At 36.3% G+C, this 10,608-nt stretch overlaps 2 protein-coding genes across 3 annotated transcripts; one reads left to right on the top strand and one right to left on the bottom strand.

Annotated features, from left to right (window-relative positions):
- The first annotated feature begins 560 nt into the window (after positions 1-560).
- On the top strand, positions 561-1,946 carry LOC107887014 (transcription factor MYB56). Its single transcript, XM_016811147.2, has one exon. It carries the CDS (start codon positions 1,005-1,007, stop codon positions 1,737-1,739), a length of 735 nt encoding a protein of 244 aa, XP_016666636.1. The 5' UTR covers positions 561-1,004; the 3' UTR covers positions 1,740-1,946.
- Positions 1,947-4,675: 2,729 nt separating this feature from the next.
- LOC107887015 (mitogen-activated protein kinase kinase kinase 5) lies at positions 4,676-9,739 on the bottom strand. 2 transcript variants are annotated; one of them, XM_016811148.2, is made up of 11 exons: positions 9,159-9,739; positions 8,071-8,808; positions 7,896-7,983; positions 7,498-7,560; positions 7,248-7,411; positions 6,870-6,945; positions 6,193-6,252; positions 5,972-6,097; positions 5,498-5,707; positions 5,296-5,378; positions 4,676-5,164 (listed from the first exon to the last, which is right to left on the bottom strand). In XM_016811148.2, exons 1-11 carry the CDS (start codon positions 9,563-9,565, stop codon positions 4,933-4,935), a joined length of 2,247 nt encoding a protein of 748 aa, XP_016666637.1. In that variant the 5' UTR covers positions 9,566-9,739; the 3' UTR covers positions 4,676-4,932. The 2 variants fall into 2 exon arrangements, with proteins under 2 accessions (XP_016666637.1, XP_016666638.1); XM_016811149.2 differs by lacking the exon at positions 5,296-5,378 and having other exon boundaries at positions 9,159-9,712.
- Between the last annotated feature and the right edge of the window lie 869 nt (positions 9,740-10,608).

The following is a 10,608-nucleotide window of genomic DNA, read 5'->3' as shown; positions in this document are numbered from 1 at the left end:
GACTAGTGTGTCTCATGTAAATTTTGGTACATTAAAAATATCAATATAAGGTTGTGGGAATTAAGTCTAATGTTCGCCACCAACATATCCTTTTGAAAGACTTTATCCATGTGATTCGTACAACATTATAATCGCTCCTAGAGCATAAAGTCTCCTGCTTTCTTGTAAAATAATGGTACAAATGATGAAGTGATTGTATTATTTGGCTTCCAACTGACCTAAAAATAACATTTTGGGTATTGGTGATTTATACATGACTATTCCCTTTAAAGGAATTTTGCACAGCTTCAGTCTATATCAATCCAATAACCAAATAAACACCAGTTATTGTTGTAAAAGAATAGTATATAAGTAAAATTGGTGAATAACTCTATTTTAGTTATTCTCTATAACCATTTTCATTAACTACAATTAAAATTATATTAAATCTCTAGATCCTTTTCTTCTCTATACACAGCACTGATGTAATTCGTAGTTAAACACATAATGCTCCATTAAAAGAAAACTCATAATTGGGATTAGGGTGATATATGAAAATCATCACACAAGAAGAGAAGTAAAGTTGGATCCAAAATGGTAAATTGGCAAGTGAAGACAAAAACAGAATGACAAGATATTATGCTCTACCAAGGAACCGAAAAATGATATAATAAACCCAATGCAATAAGAAATAAACCTAGGGGTGCGCATCTACCGAAACCTTGCTCTCTATAGTCTATAGTTGGACCCCCCACCAACTTTACAAAAGCCAGTTTCCTGGAAGTACCCCATTTCTCCAAATGCTAGGCGCCTACTGTGTTCATGCACCTTTCCTTCTCCATATATAAACAACCCCACTCCTTCACCCTTTCGCCTCATCCTCATTCTTCACCACACCCCTAAAGTAACAAACAAATATAAACCCCAAAAGAGAGAGAGAGAGAGAGAGAGAGAGAGAGAGAGAGAGAAAAGGAAAAGAAAAGAGAAGGTTTTCTTCTTTTTTACTGTCGAGTAAGTGATTAAAGATGGAAGCAATGAATGGATGCTCATCTTCTACATCATCATCTGATGCATCTTCTTCGGATTCGTATTTATCTGCAAGGGGTTCAAACAAAGCTGAGAAGATCAAAGGTCCTTGGAGTGCTGAGGAAGATAGGATTTTGACTCGACTAGTTGAGAGATATGGGCCTAGAAACTGGTCTTTGATAAGCCGATATATAAAGGGTCGATCAGGGAAATCTTGCAGGCTTAGATGGTGTAACCAGCTTAGCCCCAATGTTGAGCACCGTCCGTTTTCCCAAGCTGAGGATGATACCATCTTGGCCGCTCATGCTCGGTATGGTAACAGGTGGGCCACCATTGCTAGATTGCTTCCGGGAAGGACTGATAATGCTGTGAAAAACCATTGGAACTCGACGTTGAAGAGGAGGGCAAGGGAAGGGCAACATCATCATCAACAGCAACAGCAACAAGAACATCAGCAACAGATCTTACGGGTTACTCATCAGCCAATGGATGGTGGCGATCATTGTGCATTGGGATCTACGGAAGTGATGATAGAAGAGGAAGCGTTGACGGCGTTGACTCTAGCGCCGCCTGGTAGTGGAGTTAGTAGTAGAAGTGCGGTGGTGGTGGCGGAGAGGAGGAGAGAGGAAAGGGTGCCGGCAGAGTTTTGGGATGTGATGAGAGATGTGATAGCAAGAGAGGTTAGAGAATATATGAGCTCCATGTTATCAGCTGAGACATCAGCGTTTCATTAAGACCAAAAGAGAAAAAGGCTAATTAAGATTAAGCCAATGTGTTTTATGTTTTTTATGGTCTAGTTTGGGGGGAGGTTTTCCATTTGTCTTGGTGTTAATATGGGTGATCTTTGTTTCTTTTCCTTGGTTCTTTAAAGGGCAAAAGAACTTTGAACAAATGTCAGGTTTCATGAATGAATATGGCCTGTGCTCCAGGCATTAAATTAAGATTGACATTTACCACTAATTAATTTACCCACCGCCTTCATATTTTTACTCCCTACATTTGAAAATTTGGGGGAAATCGATGTATATTCTGTTGAGAATTTTGGCTGTTCTAGGAGAACATGACGACATTCATTTCTCAGAATCATTTTATATTGATTTAGAGAAAACTGAATTCAAATAAAGTCATCTTTCATCTTCTTGGGAAGGAAATATTCTCTAACTTTGGATTCCCAGTTTTGACAGAGCAATAACTAAGACACGAGGTGGTATCCATTAACTAAATAAAAAAATGCTATGCTTTGTTTTAAGTCTTAGGATAATAATATTTACGGGATTTGTAGTTTTGCTTGTGAACACTTGGGAAGACAAAACTATAGTACTGATGTTTTTTTTTTTTCTGTTTAAAAGTACAAAATCTCTCCAACTTGTATTTTGCGACAAAGAAAAGTACAAATTGGAGCAACATTTGAAAATAGCAAGCTTGCTGCTGGTTGTTTTGCACCTCAACAAAAGCCCATTAATGCTACATCAAATTGGAAATAGCTGTAGGCCAAAACAAAACTGTTTTTTCTCTCTTTCTTTTTTACCACTCAAAAGCTTTACTTTTTTCCTGAAAGACATGCAAAATGAACAAGAAATCAATTGTACGAAAACAGCAGTCTCCACTCATCTCCACATGATTCATATTTGGATAAGCATTGGATTTCAGGTTCAGTGAACTCCTTTGCATCACTCATTGGAACCATATATATATCGAGCTCAAATCAAATTTTTAACTTTGGAAGCAACTAAAAAGAAAAAGTGCCAAAACATGCTAACCACACATTTTTCATCTTATCTGCATGCTAAAATCAGCAGTGTCTTTACCCACATAAGTTCAATGAATGTGGACCAATCCCGGTGATAGAAAAAAAAAAAAAGGAACGGATTGTAGAGAGGGTTCTATTTTGCCTGGAAGTTGATTCAATCAAAGCTCTGTCCCACTTTGCAGCAGCAACTTTGGGTTTTAGTACTTTTTTTTTTAATTTAAGAGATGCATATTTTAAATGTGCCTTTGGCTAAAAAAATAAACAACAACTGAGTTTTCAAGAGACGTAGCTTTCAATGCTGTTCGTTTTCAACCTTTCAGCGGTCCAATTATATTACTGCAATCCAGTTATACATCCAATAAATCTATTTTTAAAGATGTGTGAACAGAGTAGCCTTAATTTCAAAGGCAATCAAGCTCTTCTATATTACATGGTAGTTGAATTTCTATAGGAGGAGAGGACAAGAAAATTTCTTACAACCCAAGTTACAGGTAAGTTGTCAAAACCTCGGTATTCTTAACACTTCCATTACAAGTCTGAAAAGCTATCAGGTAATTAAACTTGATAGTTAGCATCTGAACCTGGGTGTGTTAGTGATGTCCGGGGAGACACTCCACTAGAAGGTCCAAAACAAGGTTTCAACTACATTTGTAGGGTGAAAGTTTTGTTGCTGAAGATGTGTGTCCCATTGATTTTGGGTTTCTATGCCCCCGTCTCTTGGGGTACCAGTTTAGGCTCATAGGAAAGCCGAAAGGTCCCCCTACCTATTGCTGTCAAACAAAAGTTGAAAAGCACTAATTATGTTTTAAAGGTGAATGATATAATATGTCAATACTCAATAGTGTTTATTTTGTTTATATGTTGCTACTTTTTTTGCTTTTGGTGAACTTATACCAAGAATTACTAAAATTATATCCAAGTTTATTAAATATTACTTTAAAGGTTACTGAAAAGTTATCAAAATCATGTCAAAGGTTCAACAAAATTACATTAAAAGTTCCCGAAATTCAACAAAATTATATGAAGCCTTTCAAAACCCTTTTTTTTTTCTTTATGTAGGAACACATATGCTCTTTCTAACTCTGCCGCGCCTTCCTTAATTACTTTTTTTTTGGTATTTTCCTGTCTTTTTAAAGTTGATATTCGATGCTCATGATTGCCTCTTTCAATAATGTCGTGTCTAAGATTCGAACTTACGTCATCTTTTTGGAATATAATATTGAGCAAATTGATCCCTTTCAAAAAATTTTGAACCAATTTAATCCTGTTTATTTCAAAAGTGAGCAACCGAGAACAAATAAATCACGACATTAATGTTTTCTGTCAGTTGTACATAATTTTAATCGGTATAATAATTTGACCCTCAATATTTATATATTCTATGCAAATATTAACATAATACAAAAACGTTGCAGATTAAATTTATTAAATCAAGATCGTTATTTGCTCTAATTTTGTGAAAGGGACTAGAGATTTCTTTTAATCTTTTATATAAAATCTATAAAAAAATACGTAGATTTAAATTTAAAACATGATTGACTTATAATATCTAATTTTTACCCTTTCTTATTTGCATCTTATTTTAAATTTTTATAAATATGAATTCTTTTTGCTTTCCGTGATGATTAATAATGGTTATTGAATAGAAATTTCAAAGAAAATATAAAGTCACCTTCAACAAATAACAAATAACAAATAACAAAAAAAAAAAGAAAAAAGGTGAATGGTTTGGTTCTTACTTCTTAGGTTACATAAGACACGATTTGTTGAAATTGAGGCCCATTGCTGTTGATGGGCTAAATCCAAAGCAGGCAGACGTAAAATGTTGTGGGATGATGTTTTTGAAATTTCAAAAGCGTGGTATATAAGACTTTTCTTGAAACACTATCCCCCTGGAATCATTTGGAGATGTATTGCAAGTTGAGGAACCCAGATTCTTATTGCTTTACTTGCTTGGCCAAATTTCAAGTGTCTCATTTGTTTAGATATGTTTTTGAAACACATGTAAAGAATCAAGTAACAGAATTAACAACTAAGAAGCCCTGTATTTACATTATGTTTATCAGAGCCGTGAAAATGGTGAAATTGAACATCACGCCAGTCATCAAACCCTGACCACCCAAACAGCCACTAAAACAATTTCCTACATTTCATCGATCTGAATCCGAACCCAAGTTTCAGATGTGTGGGACTTCCTTGCCTTGCATCCGCCCCACAGCAAATGGGTGGTTGTTCACCGCACCGAGTGGCATATTGCTTGAAACATGTGACGAAGGGCTGAAACTATGTGAACCATGAATCACTCGTGTTGCAGACGTGTAAGTCGAGACCTCAAGAGCAGGATCGAGGGGATGGTGCGAAGCTGCGGCACAGTTATTGGTTTTGGGATAGCCTAATCGACCGGTTTCACTGAGGACAATAAAAGAAAGAAAGCATAAATCATTAAGGAGTAAAGCCAATCATGCAGTGTCTAGAGTGGAATGTATGGTGCAGCAGGATCAAACTCATTCCATATTAGTGTAAATATGTATATCGTATACCTATTAGACGGCAATTTCCCGTTTGTCATCCTTGTTCCCGGGGAAGTCGACATCATTTCTATTCTCATACTATGTGATTTATCCTATGCGAACATTGATATAGTATCAGCATACTAATCACATTTGCATTTCAGTTTAAGACAATGTTACTTGTAGAGCTCTCTAATGGTTCCAAAACAAGAAACTTTTAGCAGATGCTTACCGTTAGATCCATTCTAGAAAAGGCCTGCATGAGGGCTTGTCCATTTTGATCAGCCGAATTTCGTACAAAAGGATGCTCAAGTAGCGTAGTTGCGGATGGCCGCCCGGCGGGATTTCTTTGAAAGCAACAACGTAGAAAATCCTTTCCTTCTGGAGATAATGCTTCTGGTACAGGCGGGGTTTTGTTCAGAACTTTGAACAAAGCTTGAGGCTGATGGATAAAAATTGACAGTAAAAGCATTAATGTAAAACCCTTTGTGGAAAATTTTCCTTAGTTACATTATGTATGAAAAACAATCTAAATCAGAACCATATGTGAAGTCCATTTAATATCAGCAAAGCTGTCAGAAATAAACTGCGAGCAAATTAAATAATTTCAGGGAAAAAAAGAGAGCAATTAAAAAAGACAGAAAATAGAGATGCGATTTTAAAAAATGAAGTTAAAAGAGAAGTTTAAACACGGCCATGGGCTTACCCCTTCAAGTTCACCCCAAGGAGGTCTACCATTAAACATCTCAATGACGGTACAACCCAAGCTCCATATGTCAACAGCCAGAGCAAGATTTGGATCGGAATCTTTCTTCATGACAGCTTTTATGACCTGCAGTGGAAATAACAGAAGTAAACAAAAAAAAAACGTAGAAACAGCCATGGAAAAGCCTAAAAGTCTTTACAAATTACTGTATAGTAAATCACCTCAGGAGCCATCCAGTATGGACTTCCTTTCAAAGAAAGCTCGTAGGATAATCCCGTAAGCTGAAATTTAAAAGAAAAAAGAAAAAGAAAAAGAAAAAGGAAAGAAAGAAAGAAATTATTAGACTGACAACATTTAAAAGGATATTTCACAAGAAATTATTAGACTGACAACATTTAAAAGGATATTTCACACATACATTAGACAAACACAACCAATTATCATAATCACAAGTCAAATCTATGTATTAGAGCAGCTTAAAAGAGTTCATTGTCCCAGGTAAACAACCATGAAGGAGACAATTGGTATTTGTGACCCTAAAAAGAACCAGCAGGAGTCTAACTATAAACAGAGAACCTGCCTAGGGACTGAAAGCATGGCCTTTGAAAGAATAGGTTGATATTGGAAAAGCAAAAAGTTCTCACTATGTAAGGCACTAGCTCCCCAGCATATTTTTCATAGCTCCCCAGCATATTTTTCTAACAGGTGCCTACATTCTGCAGAATACTTATCGTAGAAACATGCAAATTGAGAAGCCAGAAAACTTATACCACAGAGAAGGAATTAAAAAACTACCATTGATTATTCAGAAAAACAAAAATTACCTTGAAGAAGCAAGGTACTATAAGTAAATTTTGCATTGCCACATGAGAAATTTATAAGGAAGTAAAAAACTTACATGTTTTGCCATGCCAAAATCAGCAAGTTTAACAATGCCATTGGCATCGACCAGCAAATTTGCACCTTTTATGTCCCTATACGAACAAGCATTCAAGTGAATGAAATCTGATGTTGACAAGATGCATCAAACACTATAACAAAAAACAGAATCACATCTAGAAGACATTTTCTAATTCAACCATTTTGACAGCTGTAACATGGAGCAAAAGTTCCCTTACAACAAAAGTTAGAAAAGAACCATTGGTGCATTAGGATTTTGCAATTTATATATTTTCAAAGGATTGTTCGCCCTTGGTATATCAATTTTGAAAGCATTAAATACAAAATAAACAAGTAATTAAGCTGCTATATAATTCTAATAGTGCATGAAAGTCACCTGTGTATTGTCTTGAAACTATGAAGGTATGCTAAGCCAGATAGAATATGACGGGTGAAATTGCGAACTATTGATTCTGTTATAGCTCCACAGTGCTCACGGACATATTTATTAATTGAGCCAGGATGGACATACTCCAAATATATGTATAAGTGATCATCAACCTATATATGAAACAATGAACCCCTCAAATTAACCCAGCTTAAAAGTAACTATTTCAGCATAGTGTAGAAGTGGAAGGACTACGTACTATTTCGCTGCCATAGTATTGAACAATATTTTGGTGCTTTAAGCGTCTCAAAACTCTAATTTCCTGCAACATGTAAGACCAGGAGGGATTTAAATAGCTTAAAAAGGGAAAAGTTTAAAGCAATCTGATTGAAATATAAGGAATGGGGGCATGTGGAACAGTTAAAAGGTAAAGCAAAAAAAAGCTTATGTAACTATGATTTTCAGGGGAGTTCCATAGACCATTTTAATAAGTAGTATTAGATACTTAGCAGAACAAAGTGAAAACATCGTGTATGGTCTTTTAACCAAACATGTGGGCTTCTAAGAAATTTCAAGCCCCAATCTTGCAGCAGATAGTGGAGAAGCTAAAGCATATGTAATGGTTATTGAGGCATAAATTAGGACATAGAATATAACCTGCTCTAACTGTTTTATACATTCAACAGATTTAGGGTCATCAGGGATGATCTCAACTTCCTTCATTGCACACAAAGCTCCAGTCTCTCTGTCAAAAGGGAAAGAAATGAAATGTCACCTCTGCTACAAAGAAATCAAAAAACGCTGCAAAATCTGCTTCACAAGGCTTGCATACCTGTTTGTTGCTTCATAAACAGTTCCATATGTACCACGTCCAAGAAGTTTTCCTTTCTTCCATTGACTTATGATCGAAGTTGCCATTGGTTTTTCAATGACGTGATTTGAGACCGGTGATGGTAGTGGCACCGGTGATTGTGATGATGATGGTAAAGCTCCAGGGGGAAGGGGCAAAGGATGGGCATTTACTTGATTACTATTATTTTCAAGCCACTCTCCATGGTAGGATGAAGTTTTATTTGGACCAGGGATATGGAGTGGAGAATTCTCAGGACTATGTACATTTTGTACTGGTGAAGCATTATAAGCAGCAGGCCTACCTGAACATGGAACATCTAAGTCTATCAACCCACTTGATTCATGGAGATCTATGGCTCTTGATCTTTGTGGACTAACGGAGGGACTAGAGAAAGCCGTCGTCGGAGCACTCCTGGCCGAAACCTTCAACCTCAAGTCGTAGTTAACACCCCCGGAAAATTTCTCGCCAGGAAAACCCCTGCGACGACTTAACAAAGACTTGGTTGAATCTGCAACATCATAAGAATTAAAGTGATCTTGGGTGTTTGATCTTTGAGGACTGGCAGGAGATGAGAAATAACTTGTAGCACCGCTCCTTGTAGTCACCGTCGGCTTTGTGCCATTTGTAAAGCTTTCGACAAATTCGTCTTGAGAGAATTCCTTAAGAACATTGACCGATGATTTTGCTGCACTTTTAGCAACGTGATCTGCATTCTTCCTGAGAATTTCGTGAACCAAATTTATCAGAAGCACTGGCAACATAGAAATTCTAGTGCCAAGAGTTCATTTCTCCAATATTAATATATACACAGATATAGGCAACCACCGCAATGTTGGCAATACCAAAAAAAAAAAAAAAAGAAAAGAAAAAGTGATAATATATTTTATTCTAGATCTTGCTTGCCAGTAGATGAGTTTATGTATAGAATTGAACCGACAAACGTGGGTCTTTTTATATTTCAGTTTAACACATAAACTTAAGTACTGACTTATTAACCGGAAAAAACTAAAGAGCCGATAAGCTAAGAAAATAATTTAAAAACAAGTGAATAGATGTTGAAGGGTTACCTTCCGACAGCAGAGGCGAGCCTTTCATCAGGTGATGCTAGCTTACTCGGAGCAGGACTGGAAACGGGCGTCTTGGATTTCCGGTTAAAGAACCCCTCAGGAAGAGGCAAAGGCTTGGGCTCGGCGTACGAAGACCAATGCTCCAACCTCTCAGGAGACTTGGAGTCCATCCTTGCCGGCGTATCAGGGGAACAGGGAGAGGAGAAGGAACGGTGGATATCACCAAACCTTAAGCCCAGCTCGTCGTCGGTCAAGTGCCTGAGCTTCCTTTGACGCGTGAGACGGCGCTGCTGTTGGGCTTGGTTATTACAAGAATTACCGGCATTGCCAGCGTTGCGGTGAAGATCAGAATGAAAGGACGGCAAAGAAGAAGAGAAATGAGGAGAAGTTTTGCGAGAAATAGGCATTGATCAGAAAGCAAGAACAAGAGACGTGTCTTTGTTGAGCTCGTCGTCGTCATGTGAAAATTAACGGGCAAAACATAAGAGTGTGTGTGTGTTTTTTTTTCCTTTTCTTTTTTGCTGTTACGATAGAACAATGGAAACACCTCGGTTCTTTCTCTGTTTACTTTGTCTTCTATCATTTTCCTAAAATATTATTATTTTTATTTATCTGGTACTCACATTTCACTTTGAATAAATTTAAAGTTGAATTAAATCCATTTTTAAATGGGATTAAGCTTGTTGAATGCTTTTTTTTTTTCAAACATAAAATTAAAACTCAAACTTTATACATTAAAATAAACATTCGTCAAGAAAATTTATTTTACAGTCCACTCAAGACTTTAATAAGAAATAAAAATGTGAGACTTTAACGATAAACCTAAAATCTTATAAGTTTGTTTTGGTTTAAATCAACCGGCCTTTGGTTTTTTTTTTTTAATACAGGAGTAAATAACACGACATATGATTATCCATGTCTCTTGCTTTCTAATTTTTCTCTCATTAAAAAAGTAAGTCAATGCGTGATTTTCTTTCTTTTTGTTTTTTTTATTATTATAGTTATCCCTGTCTGAAACTGACCAAAAGCGTGGCATAATGCCAAAGGAAGTCGAGACGACATAAATAGATTTTTCCTTCTTTCTACTTTTTTTTTTTTGAATTCCTGAAATAAAATAAATTAAAAAGTCAATTTTGACAAAATCAACCCTACGCCGTGTCTGTAGGGCGCGAAATTATATTTTTGGGAGTTCGGCTTCTCTAACAATAATTGAACTATGTATCAACATCTTCCAACTTTCATTGTTTTCTCCATGCTCAACATCTTCTTCTCCTCTCCTTGGACCACCGATGAGCACCATTGCACCACCCAAGTGACATTTATTGTAAGGAAATCCTAAATTCCGATGTTTTTCGAAAATTCTCAAAAGAGCATATTATCAAATACATGATAAATACAAATTTTGAATTCAAATAATATAACTATAAAAATCTCAAATTCTCTCAAACAA

Source organism: Gossypium hirsutum, chromosome A05 (assembly GCF_007990345.1).
Source record: "Gossypium hirsutum isolate 1008001.06 chromosome A05, Gossypium_hirsutum_v2.1, whole genome shotgun sequence".
NCBI lineage: Eukaryota > Viridiplantae > Streptophyta > Magnoliopsida > Malvales > Malvaceae > Gossypium > Gossypium hirsutum.
Note: the sequence above shows the minus strand (reverse complement) of the source record. Positions and strands in the feature narration are given on the sequence as shown.

Bases quoted from the DNA above. Each gene is read 5' to 3' on its own strand.
- LOC107887015 (XM_016811148.2), bottom strand. From the start codon at position 9,565: ATGCCTATTTCTCGCAAAACTTCTCCTCATTTCTCTTCTTCTTTGCCG. The intron at 6,253-6,869 runs GTAAGTTTTTTA...TTTAAATTTCAG, and splicing joins ATTTTGGCATGGCAAAACAT to CTTACGGGATTATCCTACGA. The intron at 5,708-5,971 runs GTAAGCCCATGG...TTTATCCATCAG, and splicing joins CTTGGGGTGAACTTGAAGGG to CCTCAAGCTTTGTTCAAAGT.
- LOC107887014 (XM_016811147.2), top strand. From the start codon at position 1,005: ATGGAAGCAATGAATGGATGCTCATCTTCTACATCATCATCTGATGCA.